The sequence below is a fragment of the Pelophylax lessonae genome, assembly GCF_965119305.1.
Source record: "Pelophylax lessonae genome assembly, chromosome: 1".
NCBI lineage: Eukaryota > Metazoa > Chordata > Amphibia > Anura > Ranidae > Pelophylax > Pelophylax lessonae.
The window spans coordinates 72,565,165-72,585,294 of NC_138768.1; the positions used below are offsets into that span (position 1 = coordinate 72,565,165).

A 20,130-nucleotide genomic window follows, 5' to 3' on the forward strand; every position below is an offset into this window, starting at 1 on the left:
CCTTGTCACGGGCAATTTTAGAATTTGTGCATACCAAAACCTCCTGGGCCATGCTGGAGCCACCAGGATTAAATGAGAAAATAGTTGGCGTTAAGCACCAACAGTCCTGCGCGATGGAAAAATTAAAGACTTGATCTAAATAAACCAATATATGTGATCAATTCAAGTGATCCAAATTCTGTGAAATTCAAAAAAATTCAAAAAAATGGGGAGCCCCAGCGTAAACGTGAGAACACGTAATATGTGATTAAATTATATAGTAATATATAATGGCCGCGCTCAACCGATACATGAATAAATATATAAAAAAATATGTTGTAGTGACTAACACCACAAATTTAAATAAAGCACAGGTAGCAAACAAAATTAATATTGGCAAAGGTAAATATAAATAACAAGTGCAATATCCATTAACCACCAATCATAAATTAGATGCAAATATATGTGTAGATAAATAGTGTTAATAAATGGATTAAATAATTATTCAATGAGTAAAATAGAAAATTATAAAGTGCAAAAGTGACTAAGAGTAAGTGCAGGTAAAGTCCCAACAGTAGATAATGTTGAACCACAAAGCAGTCCAATTATCACTGTCCACAAAATTGGAATATCTGAAGGGTCCTATGACAATGCCTCCACCAGCAAACTGGACCACCGGGTGAGCGGCGTTCTCCGGGACTTCGGCTTGTATTGTCTTTTATCGTCTGTATCAAGAAACCACACTAAGTGTTACTCTATTAATAAACCTTATTGCACCGATATACTGTACTTCACTATGGAGTTCTTTCTTGTTTGTATGATCTATGGGAGCTCTGCATCCTGGTATTAAAGACTCCGAGGTGGACGGTTCATTTACACAGTGGAGATCGTATATACCCTGTCCTGCATTTGCGTATTCAGGCTCCTACTGACCCCCTATAATTTTGGGGTCTACCATCTTTGGTAAGCAGTTTGACTCACCGGGTGGTCCAGTTGGCTGGTGGAGGTTTTGCTATCAGAAGAGGCATTGTCCTAGGACCCTTCAGATATTCCAATTTGTGGACAGTGCTAATTGGACTGCTTTGTGGTCCAACATTATCTACTGTTGGGACTTTACCTGCACTTACTCTATTAATCACTTTTGCACTTTATAATTTTTTATATTACTCATTGAATAATTATTTAATCCATTTATTAAGACTATTTATCTAAACATATATTTGCATCTAAATTTATGATTGGTGGTTAATAGATATTGCACTTGTTATTTATATTTACCTTTGCCAATATTAATTTTGTATGCTACCTGTGCTTTATTTAAATTTGTGGTGTTAGCCACCAGGATTACTGGTTTCCCCTCTACCTGGATTCTGCGTAGAAGACGCGGAAGCAGCTGCACCGAAGGAAAGGCATAGATCAGGGAAAATCGCTCCCAAGGAGTCACCGAGTCATCTACTCTGACTGCGAGTGGATCCCTGGTCCGACTCCTGGACACAAATCTCTTCAACTTGTTGTTGAACCTGGATGCCAACATATCTACATTTGGGATCCCCCAGCATTGGCAGATCAATGCAAAGATCTCAGGGTGTAACGACCATTTCCCCAGAAACATTTGTTGATGACTCAAAGTCTGCCTGCCAGTTTTCTATTCCTGGAATTAAAACCGCTGGTAGGCATGGAACAAATTTCTCTGCCCAGTACAGCCGGGGCATTGTCAGAGAGTACCCTGACAAAAGTCCATCATATCATCAGAATGTCCATCCATAAGTAAGTGCATCCAAACATGTGAACTTGATGGGATGTAGATTTAATAAGTGGAAATAACGGGTCACCTCTTAAACCACCACCGTGAAAGCAAGGGGGGGTGGGTCACACTCACCGACACTAAAGCCCCGTACACAAGTGCAGATCGTCGGCCGAACGATCGGCCGTCTTTTGTCCCCGGGCTGTCATGTCTGTTGAAAAGTGCAAAAGACTGCACAAGAATTTTGTCCGCCGACTACAGCCGACTGCAGAAGTGATGTCATGTGATGGTTAACTTTCCCTGTGTTTTTTCTTTTCTGAGCATGCCCAGTCTTGCAAATCTGCTGTCTGTCGGCCGAATTCTGTATTGACTGGCGAACAATCGGCCGCTCTGGTGTCGGCATACAAAAATTTTAATGCTTGCACGACAGATTCTTTTCGGCCGAAAGTGTGCTGTCGGCTGTCGGAAGCATCATACTAACAAGCCTACAATCGGCCGATCGGTCGTCGACCGAAGCTTTTCGGCCGACAGTCTGCATGTGTGTACGGGCCTTAATGGCTCAGCCACTCTCGTGGATGAGCAAATACACCAAATGTCAGCAATTTGCACCATGGATAGTCCCAAATGCTCGTCAGGATGAGGGGATCGGTGTACGGCTATAATCGAGGCATCACACCAAATGGCAAACAAAATGTCATCTCCTTTGGGTTTGGATCCACTTTAGAACATGATCACAAACAAAATTATTTGATGAATTGGAATGTTTGCTAGCTGTATCATGTTGTGCCTCCCGGGGTCCAGTTGACACATATTGATGATCATAGAGAAGTTTGTGACAGTCAGAAATTCTGTAGGATGTCAACATTGTTTGGCACAATGAGCCATTTGGTTGCAATATGTATATAAATTTGATTTTGGGTAGAGTGTTGCATGACTGAGTAACTGTTAGTCAAAGTATCATGGCACAGAAAACTGGCCTGGAAAGGAAGGTATTATAACATGTTGGTATTGAGATGTTAAAAAGAAAAATAAAGTATAAAGTGGGGCTGATTTACTAAAACTAGAGAGATCAAAATCTGGTGCAGCTCAGCATAGAAACCAATCAGCTTCTAGGCTTTTTTCGTCAAAGCTTAACTGAGCAAGCTGAAGTAAGAAGCCGATTGGATACCATGCAGGGCTGCACCAGATTTTGCACTCTCCAGTTTTAGTAAATCAACCACAATGTATATAAATCTGAAATAAGCCACATTGTAATATATTCTTATCATACATTACCTTTCCACTTCATCGTGCAAGCCATTCTGATTTTATGGTTTACGGTTTTCCAGTACTACAAAATGATTGTGGTTTGCTGTTCCTTCTCACAATACAAGTACATGGGGTATATTTATAAAGCAGTGAACGTGACATTTGTGACAATGCTGCGGGGATGTGTGTTATAAGCGTAGGTGTGCCTGGGCACACCCTAATCACCAAGGTTGCCAACTCTGCAGTTTCTTTCAAAAGCCAGAGGCTACAGTAGCTCTGCATCTCTGCTGCCTCCTTAGTCATTGGGAACAACACTGTACCCACCCCCTTCCCCAGCGTGCCTTTTTGACTTTACAACAGGAGGTGCCGCCAGCTGGAGTGGACGTGAGATGAAGGACAAAACACACCCTGCAGTGTGGGATGGACGTCAGCCTACCAGGAGAAGGTAAGCTGGGCTGAGAACAAGTTAGTCAGTATACATACATACACATGCATGTGTGCTTGAGCTTTGGGGTGCACACCCTAATGCAATAGACTGCGCACACCTATGGTTAGAAGAATTATAATAAATGAACTGATGCACCCCCAAAATGCATGTGTGCACATCAATATTGGTCTGAACAGTGCTTTAAAGAGACACAATCCCCTTGCTAATGTAGACCTACATGAAGCCAATCTGAGCATTAAAATACTCATTACACCAACTACAGCAGGCAGTGCGACCCACCTGCCGCGGAACTCCAGACAGTCTCCCGCTAACATATATTCAAAACGGCTGCTCTCACGGCCGCTGTCTGTTGACATTTTTTTATTTTTTGGAGGAAGTCGGCCACTGCGGATGTTCCGATTGGCTGAGTTGCTGCTGCACTGCATTCTGGGAGTTGTAGTCCGGGCGGTGCACTATTTCCTGGTGGCGGTTGGTGGAGAGAATAGAGCAGCAGGAAGCAGGAAACTACAACTCCCGGAGACAGAGTCTTGAGGCAGGCAGAGGCAGGGGGCGTGGCGACGGGTCATGCATATCGTGACCAGCTGGGGCTGGGCGCTGGATGGCTGCAGCAGTGAAACCTGAAGAAACCCTGATAACAGCATACTTTTATGCAACTCGCGGTGTCTTTGGACTGGAGGCCGACAGAGGCAGGGCATGCCAGCCTGCAAGGGGACACATGTGACTGGCTTGGACTTTGGACTTGGCACTGGCTGCTACTTAAAGATGTCATCACCCCCCAGGAGGCTGTGCAAGGAGCTGCAATCGGCATCACTGAGGTGAGAGACCCTGACCCCCACATCCCATCTCCCCCTCCCCATACACCCCATTTACCCTGCCCCAGTGCCCTGCCCACCCAGTAACCTTAAAATAGGAAATAGCCTTCAATTCTGTCTGATGCTGGCCATGCCCTGTGGGTCCTGCTGGCCATGGCCTGTGGGTCCTGCTGGGAGCTGGCCATGGCCTGTAGGTCCTGCTGGGAGCTGGCCATGGCCTGTGGGTCCTGCTGGCAGTTGGCCATGGCCTGTGGGTCCTGCTGGCAGTTGGCCATGGCCTGTGGGTCCTGCTGGCAGTTGGCCATGGCCTGTGGGTCCTGCTGGCAGTTGGCCATGGCCTGTGGGTCCTGCTGGCCACGGCCTGTGGGTCCTGCTGGCCACGGCCTGTGGGTCCTGCTGGCCACGGCCTGTGGGTCCTGCTGGCCACGGCCTGTGGGTCCTGCTGGCCACGGCCTGTGGGTCCTGCTGGCCACAGCCTGTGGGTCCTTCTGGCCATTGCCTGTGGGTCCTGCTGAGACCGGGCCTTGGCCTGTGGGTCCTGTTGGCAGTTGGTCGTGGCCTGTGGATCCTGCTGGCCATTGCCTGCGGGTCAAGCATTACCCACCAGCAGTAACCACCAGAAATACCCGCCAGCAGTAACCGCCAGAATTACCGGCCAGCAATATCTGCCAGCAGTAATCACCAGCAGTAACTGCCAGAATTACCCACCAGCAGTAACTGCCAGCAGTACCCACCAGCACTACCGGCCAGCAGTATCCGCCAGCAGTAATCATCAGAAGCAACTGCCAGAGTTACCCACCAGCAGTAACTGCCACAGTACCCACCAGCACTACCTGCCAGCAGTACCCACCAGTAGTACCCACCAGCGTTACCCGCCAGCAGTAACCGCCAGCAGTAACCGTACTAGCAGTACCCGCCAGCAGTAATCGCTAGCAGTCTGCAAAATAAGTAGAAAAGGTATGTGCATTAGCGCGTATAAATTGTTGCAATGTGTTTTTTATTAACTAGTTGTGTTTTGTCATAATATGTCATGTCCTTGTTCATACATGTATGAATAAGGACATGACATTTTCTGGCTGCCTAAGTCCTATGTGCTAGGGGTGCAACTATCCCCCCAGCACATAATTGTAAATATCCCAGCATGTGCAGTGTTTCGGACTCCTCCCACATTACCACTTCAAATCACTAAAGTGGTTAGAGTGTTCCTTTAATATCTCTCAGAAGAAGTAAACCTCTGTATACTGATTCCATTTCATTTCATTTCATCATCCTCTAGCTGTGTTAAATTAGTGCGGGCTGGGGTCGCGGCAGCACGGGAAGGGCGCGGCAGCATTTATTACTTATATACCGTAACTATATTATATATTTTATATGCGGCCCGAGAAATTTTTTTTACACTCAATGTGGCCCAGAGAAGCCAAAAGGTTGGACACCCATGAACTACAGCATTCCAACATCCATAGAACTAGATCATCAACTAACCAGACATAACTGGTTCACTGTTACAACAAAAACATTCAGGTTAGAAAGTTTTTTTTTTTATTATTATTAAACATATCGAACAAATAAAGCAACAAAACAGCAGCCAATGAGTGATACTGTGGAGGCGGAGATGACGACTACCACCACACTTCCAGCTAGGATGACCAGAAATCCGAGACCACCACCTACGATGATCTGAGCCAACTGTACCATGCTTGTGAGGGCAGCACAATCAATCCCCTTCCCTCTGTGCTCCGTCTTCATCCCCTCCAAATGGGATACACGCTGAAAAGACAGATGGAAGCAAATTAGTATGTACTGCAAGAGTAAATAGTAAGGCTTTATGAGTCATTTAAAACTTAGAAGGGCCAGTTCACTAGAGGATAATGTAATTTTTTTTGTGTTGTGTGTTGGTTCCCAATTTTTACATTAGAAAAGGATTTCAAGGTAATCAACAAAACTTTCTGAATAAGCTTACTTTTAGCTATAGTGACATTCTTTCACTGAGCTTGTCAGTAATCAAGTCAAAGAGGTTGAAGCATTTTAGATGCTAAAATAAACCGGTGTTTTCCCCCAGAGTTTACCCTTTTTTTCAGTTGAAGCACTGTATGCAAAATCCCAAGGCATTCCAGTCTAAAATGAAAAAAACTAAATAAAAATTGTCAATTAGAAACCTGAGCCAAGGAGCATATAGACAACCATCTTCATGAAATAGATTTTTCATCAAAAGCCCCCCTTTACATCAGACGTCACCACATCTTGTTAGTTCCCCAGCCCCCCATCATGTCACAGTTGCCCCATCACAGAGTTCCCCTCCCAAATCACACTCACTTCATCACACAGTCCACCCATCAAAGAACCTCACAATCACACAGTCCCCACATCACAGAGAGAACCCGACATTTTGGCTCAGCAGTGCAATAAAGGATGGGAGGTGATCAGGTCTGGAGAAGCCAGACTTCTGTCCTATCCTGAATTCTGCATGCCACCTGCCCCGAGTTAGCATAGAGCACAGAGTAGGATAGAGTTGGCATGGTGATTGTGATGCCATATAAAGTGGTATACCTGCTGTGCTTAGTACGAGTATATCAATAATTGAGTATACCAATAATTAAATAACAGCAGCAGCTGACACAATATTGTGAAATAAACAATAGAATAAACATAAAAAAGAAGTGGTGCAGCGCTAAATGGTAAATACAATAAATTTATTAAAAAGTCCACATCCAGTAGAATAGTCCCAAAGAGTTTCATGTGTTTGAGTGCAACTTATATTAGTGTACATTGGCCACCACTGACACCCAACAATACCAGCCTCCACCATCTGATCATGACCCTCACTTCAAAGGTCTGAACCAGCAGTGTTTTATCTCCAGCGAGCCCTTGGACTGCCAGCAACCACTTTCCTCCTCTCTCAGGCAATCTCCCCCAGGGCTTAAGCGCCGGTTCACACTAGCGCGACGCTACTTTCAGGGGCGACCTCCGAGATCGCGGTGCGAGCATCACGCCGCGACCTCGGAGCGGCCGCCACGGACTTCATAACATTAAAGTATATGGCGGTCGCCTCCTGGTCGCCCCAAAGAAGCTCCGGACCCTTTTTCTAGGTCAGAGCGACTTGTGTCGCTCCTATTAGAACGGGTCCGCAGCTTCCCTATGGGAGGCGACCTGTGAGGCGACCAGGTCGCCTCACAGGTCGCCCTAGTGTGAACCGAGGCTAAATGACTCATTAAAAAGGTAAACAAAACACTCCACATAGTGTAGACGTTCCAAACCAATTTATTATAAAATAGGTTAAAAATTCACTCACATGGTGATAGTAAACAGCATGTCTTTACATAGTCGATCAGCGTTCCAAACAAACAAGATGGCCACCATGTCCCAGCATATACTGGCGTGGTGCGTCTCCAGCTCTCCCTAGGTGTTTTTTCATCAAATGACTTCTTCAGGGGCGTAACTGAAATAACCACTAATTACAACCACGACCCTGACGTCATTTGACGAAATGCGTAAACAGGAGCTGGAGACACACGGCCACCACGCCCCACCAGTATATGCTGGGGCGTGGTGGCCATCTTGTTGGTTTGGAACGCTGATCGACTATGTAAAGACATGCTGTTTGTCTACTCTCATGAATTTTAAATGAATTTTTAATCTACATATAATAAATTAGTGAGAAAAGGGGTAAAAAACTGCGCAAATGGTGTGAAAAATTAATTAATATAAATAAATTTTGAATATATAGTGATGAAGTGGGATTTTTCCCACGCTGTCAGCTGCTACACAAACGTGGAATCGTGATAAATAGTAAACAAAGGGGATGTAGCGCTCGACAGAAATATATAAATAAATACAAACATGTGAACCATATAAACCATATAGAATGATTTGTGCAATTAAAGTCTCTGGTGTCCAAAGCAATTAGATAATTGACAGCCAATGTGGAAGACACAGACTTGATAGGGTGGTTTCCTTAGCAAAGCTTTCACCTTCACACGATCACCCAGTGGAATAAATATATGAGCCGCTTACCAGATTTAATGGACCCCTTGATTATAGGGGGTCAAATGCGCTATGTACTCCAGTAGGAACTCTAATGCATCTTGCTCCCATAAGTAGAGGTCATCACAGCCAGAGTCAGTGCCATAATCAGAAAGCCAAGCCATAGGCTTTTATCTGCTTTTTGTCTAGTAAGTGCAATTTATCTTAAATAAATGCTTGATTGCTAAGAGATACTGCACCATGAGACTATTTTTTCATCCCTGCATATGGCTTGGCTTTCTGATTATGGCACTGACTCTGGCTGTGATGACCTCTACTTATGGGAGCAAGATGCATTAGAGTTCCTACTGGAGTACATAGCGCATTTGACCCCCTATAATCAAGGGGTCCATTAAATCTGGTAAGTGGCTCATATATTTATTCCACTGGGTGATCGTGTGAAGGTGAAGGCTTTGCTAAGGAAACCACCCTATCAAGTCTGTGTCTTCCACATTGGCTGTCAATTATCTTATTGCTTTGGACACCAGAGACTTTAATTGCACAAATCATTCTATATGGTTTATATGGTTCACATGTTTGTATTTATTTATATATTTCTGTCGAGCGCTACATCCCCTTTGTTTACTATATAATAAATTAGCTATGGTTACTGCCCTAGAGCTTAATTAACCACTTACCGCATACTAACGTAGGTCTACGTCAGTAAACTTTGCGGTAGTGTACCGGGATGATGCCTCTAGCTAGAGGCATCATTCCGGTACCGTGGTTTGAAGCCGACGGTTGGCTTTCCGTCGGTACTGACCGATGCGGCTCGGGAGCCGCTCGATCGGTACCCGGGGGGGCGGGAGGGGACGTCCCCCCCCCTCCCGCCGCCTTCCGTGGCTTTGCTCGGGGCTCCCGTCCCACCGGGAGCCCCGAGCACCCAGCCGGCACGTCCGCCGGCTGGATGGAGTCCCGATGAATGCCGGAAACAGCATCGATCGGGGCTCCGTTGACGTAACCCGGAGGCGGCGTCCATGACGTCACTTCCGGGTTACTGTGCCGCAAAAGGCGGCAAATTTGAAAATCGGCTGTATGCAAAAACGCCGTTTTTGGCATTTTGCATACAGGGAAGTGTAGTGGAGGGGTCTAGGGTCTTTTAGACCCTCGATCCCTCCATAAAGTGTACCTGTCACGACATATTGCTGTCACAAGGGATGTGTACATTGCTTGTGACAGCAATAAAAGTGATCAGATTTTTTTTTTTTTTTTAAAACTGTAATAAAGTTAAAAAAATAAATAAAATAAATGGGAAAAAAAAAAAAAATAAATTTAGCCGCCCCCGTCACCGTTAGCTCGCGCACAAAAAAAAACGTATACGCAAGTCGAGCCGCAAATGAAATCGCTGTTCAAACCACACATGTGAGGTATCGCCGCGATCGCCAGAGTGTGAGCAATAATTTAAAAAAAAGAGCTACACTCTACCTCTAAACTGGTAACCGTTAAATAAATTTAAAGCGTCGCAGATTGAGATCTCTATTGACCGTAGTTTGTCGACATCCCACGGGGGGGCGCAATTTTAAACCGTAACATGTTGGGTATCTATTTACTCGGCGTGACATGTTCTTTCACAATATACAAAAAAAATGGGCTAACTTTACTGTTTAGTATTTTTTAAATGCAGTGAAATGTGATTTTTCAAAATTTTTCCAAAAAAATGGCGCTTTATAGACCGCTGCGCAAATACCGCGTGACAAAAATGATTGCAATGACCGACATTTTATTCTCCAGAGTCTTTTCTAAAATAATATATATAATGTTTGGGGGTTCTAAGTTGTTTTCTAGGAAAAAATACTGATTTTAACTTGTGAACAAAATGTGTCAAAAATAGGCTCGGTCCTTAAGTGGTTAATGGTTACGTTGCTGGTGGTCAGCCTGTCCAAACCATGGAAACGCATGCTGATCCAGGACAAACTGGGTCTAATGCTCATGGCACCCCAGGGAGAACCCAAACAGCACTCCAGTTGAGAAAATCAAAGCAATAGGATTAATTTAACAGCAGTGCCACCAGTAGCACACTGGTTGGTGCGGTTCTTCTCCATACAGCAGGTGGTGCCTTGCTGCTACAGAGTGGAAGCCTAGGGGGATGATCCCATGCAGCCTCAGTAGGTGTCACAGGAGAGGCAGCTGTCTGATTGGACACTGCAACTCCCAGTAACCTTCTGTAGCCATCTTGGTTGAGGACAGTGCTAATTAATAGCAGTACCTTGCTGAGTGGGTGGGTGTGCGTAAAACAAAGTTTATCATTGGAGTTTGTTATAGACCTCCCAGTATTAATGAGGAGGTGGAGACTCAGCTCCTGGCACAGATAGAAAGGGCTGTAAGGGCTGGGACAATGTTAATAATGGGGGTTTTTAACTACCCAGACATTAACTGGAGTAATGGCACTGCTGGAGCAGTTAAAAGGGCAAACATTTATAAACCTCTTACAAGACAATGTTATGGTGCAGTTTACTGAGCGCCCCACTAGAAATTATGCTCTGTTGGACCTGGTAATCTCAAACCATGTAGAGCTTATTAATAATGTTCATATAAAAGAACATCTGGGTATCAGTGACCATAATAGGATTTAATTTAATATTAGCTGTAAGCAAAAAACGCATACAGGAAATGCAAAAACACTTAACTTTAAGAGAGCAAATTTTCCAAGGATGAGGGCTGCTGAGCACAGAACATAAATGTGATATTTTCAAAAAGACTTTATGCAAACTCACTGCAAAGTAAATTCCCATGGGCAATAAGTTTAAAAGGCTAAAAATAAAAACCTATGTGGCTCACAGCTAAAGTTAAAAAAGCTATAAATAAAAAGAAAAGAGATTTAAAAAAATATAAAAATAAAGAAACACTATCATTGTTTAATTGTTACAAAGAATATAACAGAATATGTAAAAAGGAAATCAAGGAAATTCAAAATGAACGGCAGATTGCAAAAGATAGGACAAATCCAAAAAAATTCTTCAAATATATTAATAGTAAAAAGGTTAGGTCTGAGGGGAGGAGCATGCCTATGGCGCCAGTTCCGACTGCATGCTAGAGCGCCGGATCGCTGTCCAGAGGAATGAGTAAGGAAACGCTTGCTCCTCCAGCCTCCATGGCTGCCTGATCGGACCCCATCACCTCTCCTCCCTCGTCCCAGCCTGACTCCAGGGGAACTCCGGGGGCTATACAGGATCCACCGATGCACCTGAGACCAGCCGCACACTGAGAAGCCTTATCTGTCTGCTGCAGCCGCAGCGGGGACAGCCGCTGTGAAGGGAGAGAGGACGGTAATACACCCAGTCCCAGTAAACAGACCGGCGAATCATGCTGGAGGATTCCATGCTGGAGAGGTGCAACGGCACTGAATACAGGATTAACCCCTCTGCACCACAGTATAAGGAGTGCCTAAGAACAACCCCCCCCCCCTATCTATCTTTATTAAGCCTTCTTGTCCCTGAGTGAACTGTATTGAATAAACTGCACAACCTGTTTAAAAGCCTTATCATACCTGGAGAGGGGAGACATCGATTGACTTAATACACGCCGGGATAAGATCTCCCCTGAGATATACAGCATCTCATATTACTGGTGGAAAACACTATAGACCAGCACTGAAGGAAAATACCCATAAAGGGAACTTCCATAGTATTGCTTATTACTGTGTACTGTAAGCTTGGCTTCAGAGAGGTGTGGGGTTCAGGTGGACACAAGCTGGGACGCAAGAACAGACAGCTGGTGTAGTGGTAGCGTACTCTGATGGAATCAACTAATCTCTAAATATCAGTTAATCACTGAGGGGCAAAACATGGCTCCTGGGAGGGAAAGTGATTCCTAAGGACGTGATACACTAGGATGCATACCTAGAAGTAAAGACCCCCTGGGACTGTAACTCGGAACACCTGAAAAAAGCAATATAAGGAAATATAGGGGACCTGCATTAAGAACCGAGGGGCCATCTCTATATATCCTCTGTTCATCCCCCTATTGCATATCTACTTTTTCATGAAAAGATTGGTATCTACTACAAGCCGATGTCTAACAATTTGCATGAGAACACTATGATATAACCCTCAAAAGGAAGTATATGAAACTACGGTTGTTGTCTTTTTTTTTTTTCTCTTCTTTTTCTTTTCCCCCTTGGCTCCGGCTCTTATATAAATAGAGGCGATTATAGTCTACTTCCTAGAAAATAAAAAAATAAAAAAAAGAAGGAATCATACCTTACATTTGCCCCCAGACCCTATGGGATGGTATTACTGATTTTTGAATACCTGGAAAAGGCATTACAAGGAAGGAGGGACCCTCATAAAGATCTGAGGAGATATTATCTTAAGGGGCGACTAGTAAAGAGAGATACTATCATATATTCATTGTTTATCCCCCTTGAAGTATATATATATATATATATATACACTCGCCTAGGATAAGACTGGTAACCACTACAAATCGGGGTCTGGGGGAGGGAAGGCGAGGAGAGGAGAGAAAAAGGAAGAGAAAGGAAAACCCATATAAGAAAATTGTGATATAATTGGATTTCGACTATTACCTCTCGCCTTGATTATGGACCCTCTATAAGTAGAGCTAATTATAGTCCTTTTTCTGGAAAGTAAAAAAAAAAAAAAAAAAAAGGAAAGAAAAAAGGAAAAGCCTAAAGGACAAAAATATTCTCACTATGTCTAAAACGAAGAATAAACAGACAAAGGAGGTGACGGGGAAACCCGCAAAAATAACGGCCAGTCCTGGGACTATCAAAATGTACATGACTCAGGAAAGGAACGGACAAAAACGGAACATTTGAAAACCAACCAGTGGTAAGACCAAAACAAACCAGTGAAGGAAATAAAAAAAACAAAGGAACAAAGGTATCAGGAGCAACAGGAGAGGAGAGACTAGACCTATCCAGAGAGAGTACACAAACAATAGGAGATAACGATCCTGGGAAGGAAGAAGACCCAAGGGTGAAGGATAAACCTCTTACAAAATCAGAAATGATGGAAATGTTCTTTAATCTGGATAGATCAATTAAAACCGAAATGGCCACTCTATATAGAGACCTGGGACATACACTGACAAGAGTAGAGGAAACTGAAAGGAAGATAAATACTTATGGGAAAAAGCTATCAAAATTAAAAGAACAGATGAAGAAAATGCAATTAGAACAAAGGAACCTATTATACAAGATGGAGGATCAAGAGAATAGAAACAGAAGGAAGAACTTGCGGATCAGAGGATTACCGGAAAGGGGTAAAGAAGAAAAACTACAACAAATGCTGGAAAGCGTATTTTACCAGCTCCTTGGAAATCCAACCACAGATAAAATAGAATTCGAAAGAGTTCACAGAATACGGAAACCTCTAAATGCTCCGAGAGAAAAACCAAGAGAAGTGATAGCAAGATTTCACAAATATGAAGTGAGAGCCCAAGTCTGGGAAAAAATGAGAGATAGATCAATAATGAGATACGAAGGAGAAGACTTACAAATTTTCCCAGACCTCTCACAGGAAACAATCAATAGAAAACGCATCTTAAAACCGGTTGTGGAAGTGTTAAAGAAGCATAATATACAGTACTTCTGGAGCCACCCACCGGGACTGGGAGTACGAAGAGAAGGAAAGACGGTTCTTCTGAGGTTTCCTGAAGATATTTCAACTTTCTGTAAGGCCCTAAAGATATCGGAAATAGATGTCTCAGGATGGACAGATCAAGGGAATCCCGAGGAAGAATCAGAGGAAGAAATTAACTGGTTGGAGAAGAAAAAGAAAGACAAGAAGGCTAAAGGAAAAAAATCAAGATCAAGAGACTAGACTGAGGGAGATGTGAGCAAGGGGGGGGGAAGAGATGAGGGGGGGCGCGAGGGAGGAGGTAGGAGGGGAAAGTAGTTAGAAAGTTAAAAGGACAGCCCCAGGGAGGTGATAGCATGCAGAATCCTTTTCCCCCAAATATGGGGAGGAAGGAAGGGAGGGGCGAGCTTGGGCAGAGCTCAACCCTGGGAGAATATTGATTGAGATGGAGGGGAGGTAAATCGACTACCCTAGCAAAGGGAAAAGAGAGCTAGGGACCCACAAAGACGGGAGGGGAAGGGGAGAGTAAGGAGGTGGGGGAGGGAGGGAAGAAGGGGGGAGGGCGGAAGTTGGGAAAAATAACAAAAAAGTACCCTGTTCACAGAACCAAACATTTTTTGCACCTAGTGTAGGATCATACTCTTGGAGCTGTAACCCCAGGTAAATTTAATAAAATAAATGAGTGTAGAAAATTATCTATCATATAATGTAGGAGGAATGAATTCACCCGTAAAAAGACAAAAAATCTTAGGGGAAATACTTAAAAGCAGACGTAATATTTCTACAGGAGACCCATATTACGCATGTATCAAACATCAGACTGTATTCCCATAACCACCCCACTTGGTTTTATGCAGGTTCATTTAAAAAAAATCAAGTGGGGTAGCCATTGGCTTTGTCAAAGGGATCAGGTTCGTCTTAGAAGACAGGTTAGTTGACCCGGAGGGTAGATACCTCTTTCTGAAGGGGACATTAAATGAAGAAGAGGTTACATTAGTAAACACCTATAGCCCTAATGAAGGACAAATAGCTTTCTTAGGGAAGATCCTGGGGAAGCTAATACATTTTAAAAAAGGGGGGGTGATCCTAGCCGGGGACCTTAACCTGAGCCTTGATCCAAAAATGGATAATACATCACGATACCAAAGGTGTTCGAACCATCAGATTAAGGAATTTAGGACAAAATTATATCAAAATCAACTAGCAGATATTTGGAGAATATTCAACCCAAAAGAGAGAGACTATACTTATTATTCAAATATACATAAGACATATTCAAGAATTGACTACTTCTTAATAGAACACTGATGGATCGAGAAAGTATCAGAGGCGAGGGTTGGGATCAGGACCTGGTCAGATCATTCCCCTATCTCAGTAAAAATAAAAATGGGTAAAGAATTATCTAGAATGTCCACCTGGAAAATTAATGAGGAACTGATCAGAGATAAAAAATGGGGAAAGGAAATAGAAAAAGAACTGGAACTTTATTTTCAAGATAATGATATTGAAGAAACACCTAAAAACATAATATGGGAAGCACAAAAAGCATACATGCGGGGTATCTTAATTTCAAAAGGAGCACAAAGGAAAAAAGAAAGATCGGAAAAAAAAAAAAAGACAGATTGATGAGAGATATATATGAATTAGAACAAAAAAAAAAAAAAAAGAAAACAATAATAATTAAAGAAGATCTATCCCCTCTGCTAGAAAGGAAAAAAAGAGGATATAAAATAACTTTTAGAACAAGAAATTAGACAAGAATTTAATAAAGTAGCAAGAGAGAAATACGTGGAGGGTAATAAGATTGGAAAAAATCTGGCAAGAATTCTTAAAAAAAAAAAAAAAATCAATAAACTTTATAGATAAAATTAGAAATAGAGGTGGGGAATTAGTCCATTCATCTACTGAAATAGCAGGGGAGTTCCAAAAATATTATGGTAATTTATATGCGGTAGGAGGGGCGGGTAAACAAGAAGACAACCCCAACAGAGAGAAAAAGATTAAAAACTATTTGGAAAAGGCAAGAATGAAAAAAATAAATAAAGAAAAAATAATATTTCTTGAGGCTCCAATCATGGAACAAGAAATAGAAAAAGGCTATAAAAGATACTACTGCAGGAAAAAGTCCAGGACCTGATGGTTTTTACCATCAGCTATTACAAACAATATAAAGATCTTTTAATCCCAAGGTTAAGGGGGTACATGAATGGTCTGGGTTCCCAATTTGATATGGAGTAGAGAGGCACTTCTAGCCTTGATTACAGTTATTTTAAAAGAAGAGAAAGATCCAACGTTGTGCTCAAGCTACAGGCCCATTTCTCTCTTGAATGCCGATACTAAGTTGTTTCACGAAAATACTAGCAACAAGGATGAAAGGGCTGATGGAGGATTGGATCCATGACAATCAGGTTGGTTTTATACCTGGCAGACAGGGGAAAGATAATGGGATTAGAACGATCCTATTGATAGATCAAATGCTGAAAAACAGGGATTCTAGTTTGATACTGTCGATAGATGCTGAAAAAGCATTTGACAGGGTCAACTGGGAGTTCATGTTGAGAACCCTAGAGGAAATGGGTATCGAACCTAGAATGATGGCATGGATCGGTACATTGTACAGTCGACCATCGGCAAAAATAAAAATAAACGGGACAATGTCCGAATCATTTGAAATGCACAACGAAACGAGACAGGGTTGCCCCCTGTCTCCAACGTTGTTTGTGATCTCTCTGGAACCCCTGCTGGCAACAAGAGAATGCCCGGACATTAAAGGGGTGGTTGTTGGGGGGGTAGAGCATAAGGTCGCGGCGTTTGCCGACGACCTGTTACTGTACGTCTCCAACTCAAGGATCTCCCTGCCAAATATCATTAAAATCTTTAAGCAATATGGAGAGCTCTCAAACCTAAAAATTAATCAAACAAAGTCTGAAATATTAAGTATTAAAATGAGCATTCAAGAGAGAACTGGGCTAAAAGCGGAATTTCCTTTTGTCTGGAGAAGAGAGGAGAGAAGAGAGGAGTTAAAATACTTAGGAATTAAATTGACACCTACCCCAGAAAAGCTATATACCTCTAATTTCATTCCATTATTGAATGAAATAAAAGCAGAAATAAACAGACTAATTCCAAGCGCTATATCATGGATGGGTAGAATTAATGTTATAAAAATGGCGATTCTCCCAAAAATGTTATACAAGTTCCAAATGATACCAATACATATCCCATATGCCGTCTTCAAGACACTAAAGGCACTAATAACTAAGTTTGTTTGGAAAAATAGAAAACCAAGGATAAAATACACAATATTAAGCAGAAGTAAAAGAGAGGGGGGACTTGCACTACCAGATACTAAAAAATATCACCAAGCTTCAATTCTTCACGGTGTTGGAATGGGGAAAAAAAGAGAGCAGGAAAAATTGGGTTAAAATCGAAAATACAGTAAGTGGTACACAATTAGGTAAGATCATTTGGATTCCACCAAAATATAGAGAATTGAAAAATGATACACACACTATTACACGACAAGCATTAAAAACCTGGGATTTAATTTATAAGAGAGGAAAATGGGAGTATAATTCACCACTAATACCACTACAGGACACAAATTTTTTTGCACAAGGGGAAGGAAAGGAATATGGAAATTGGTTAGAAGGGGATATAAGGTTAAAAGACATAATGGAGAAGGGGAAAATAATTACTCTACCAGATCTTAAAAAAAAGAAAATTGGAACTTAAATGAGTGGAAATATCGCCAACTTAGACACTTTGTAGCATCTCTGCCCCACCCAATAAGAGAAACAAATGATCTTACCCCTTACGAACAAATATGTACCTCAGAGAAAAATAAGAATAATATTTCAAACATATATAAAATTTTGAATGAGCAGCAAGCAGCTTTCCCAATGGTAGAAAAATGGGAAAGTGAACTTGGTGCTCTAAGGGAGGGACTCCAGTGGGAGAAATGTAGGATTGGTACACAATTCCGCAATAGATATTAGTACGGCAGAAATGAATTATAAACTGATCTCTAGATGGTATAAAACCCCAGATAAAGTGGGGAGATACCTTCCAGAGAGCTCAAAACTCTGCTGGAGAGGATGTAAGGTAACGGGCACAATGACACACATATGGTGGGATTGTACAAAAAAATAAAAAATATTGGAAGGAGGTGCTATTATTAATTAAAAGAATTACCAACATAGAGGTTAAAGAAGATCCATGGACATGTCTCTACCATGGTACAAAAATGTCGATCAAACATTATAAAAAAACATTAATTCCCCATCTGCTAAATTCAGCAAAAAGCATAATACCTCTAAACTGGAAAAAAATAGAAGCTCCTTCATATAAAGAATGGGTGGTACGGGTGGAGAAAACAAGAAAATTAGAACTACTAAGACCCTGGGGAGAACAGGAGTATGAAAATAGAGTTGAGATCTGGGAGATATGGGAAGATTATAAAAAAGAAAACCAAGGGATTACATGTTAACGTCCGAAATGGGGGGGGGGGGGTTAAGGAGGGGGTAAACGGGGAAAAAAACTAAGGTGGTTATATGTATATAGTTATTTTCCCCTTTTTAAATGGTGGTAATGTATTATTAAATATTGTATGATGAAAACCTTTAATAAAGAAATATAAAAAAAAAAAAGTTAGGTCTGAGCATGTAGGCCCTTTACAAAATAATCAGGAGTGGGTGACTGGGGACAAAGAGAAGGCACATTTATTAAATACTTTCTTCAGCTCTGTGTATACAACCATAATGAGGATGGTATTGACGCAGCCCTAAATGATCCACAATGGCTCAAAAGTGATATGGTCCAGAAATATTTAGACAGAATAAGGGTGGATAAAGCGTCTGGATTCAGGTCTCCACCCACGCATCCTAAAAGAATTGAGCACTGTAATTTCAAAGCCTTTGTTTCTAATTTTAAATCTTAAAAATATTTTAAGCAACAGACAGCATGGATTCATGAAAGACAAAAGTTGACAAACAAATCTGATTTCTTTTTATGAGGAGGTAAGTAAAACCTTGGACAGAAGGGTGGCTGTGAACGTAGTATACTTGGATTTTGCAAAAGCGTTTGACACAGTTCCCTACACACGGCTAATGTGTAAGGTAAAGTCTACAGGCTTGGAAAGATCGGTTTGTAAATGGATAGAAAATTGGCTAAAAGATAGAATTCAGAGAGTAGTGGTTAATGATTCTTATTCTGAATGGTCTAAGGTTATCAGTGGTGTACCCCAAGGTTCAGTGTTGGGACCCTTACTTTTTAATATCTTTATAAATGGTATAGGATCTGGGATTAATAGTATCATTTCAGTCTTTGCAGATGACACCAAGCTTTGCAGTGGAATAACTTCTTTACAGGATGTCTCCAACTTACAAGCTGACCTCAATGCACTGTTTCATTGGGCAACTATGTGGCAAATGAGGTTCAATGTTTATAAATGTAAAGTTATGCACCTGGGGTCGGGGGGGGGGATGGATATGCATGCATCATACATACTAGGTGGAGTAGAACTGGAAGGATCTGGGTGTTCTGGCAGATCATAAGCTTAATAATAGCATGCAATGCCAAGCTGTTGTGTCCAAAGCAAGCAAAGTCCTTTCTTGTATTAACAGAGGAATGGACTCAAGAGAGAGAGATACAGAGAGAGAGATATCATTTTGGCCCTGTACAAATCATTAGTAAGATCTCATCTGGAATATGCAGTTCAGTTTTGGGCACCAGTTCTTAAAAAGGATATCGGTGAACTGGAGAAAGTGCAGAGAAGGGCAACCAAACTCATAAAAAGCATGGAGGAGCTCAGTTATGAGAAAAGATTAGAGGAACTGAATTTATTCTCTCTTGAGAAGGAGATTAAGGAGGGATATGATCAACATGTATAAATACATAAGGGGTCCATATAGTGAACTTGGTTTTGAGTTGTTCACTTTAAGGTCAACACAGAGGACAGGGGGGCACTCTTTACATCTAGAGGAAAACAGATTTCGTCTCCAAATTCGGAAAGGTTTCTTCACTGTAAGAGCTGAGAAAATGTGTAATAGACTCCCTCCAGAGGTGGTTCTGGCCAGCTCACTAGATTGCTTTAAAAAAGGCCTGGATTCTTTCCTGGGTGTACATAATATAAATATGTACTAATATTTATAGGTAAAATTGATCAAGGGAATATCTGATTGCCTCTCGAGGTATCAGGAAGGAATTATTTTTTTTCCCCTGCTGTAGCAAATTGGATCATGCTTTGCTGGGGGTTTTTCGCCTTCCTCAGGATCAACTGTGGGTATAGGATTGTGTATATGGGATTGTATGGTTGGGTTTTCATTACTGTTTTTTTTT

At 42.0% G+C, this 20,130-nt stretch overlaps 1 protein-coding gene across 1 annotated transcript in view; it reads right to left on the reverse strand.

The window, feature by feature from the left end:
* Positions 1 to 5,768: 5,768 nt before the first annotated feature.
* Positions 5,769 to 20,130, reverse strand: part of SLC45A2 (solute carrier family 45 member 2) — a 293,633-nt gene continuing 279,271 nt past the window's right edge. The window contains exon 7 of the mRNA XM_082243204.1: positions 5,769 to 5,998. Coding sequence (XP_082099330.1) covers positions 5,780 to 5,998 — 219 coding nt within the window. The 3' untranslated portion in view covers positions 5,769 to 5,779. The remainder of the gene's footprint in view (positions 5,999 to 20,130) is intronic.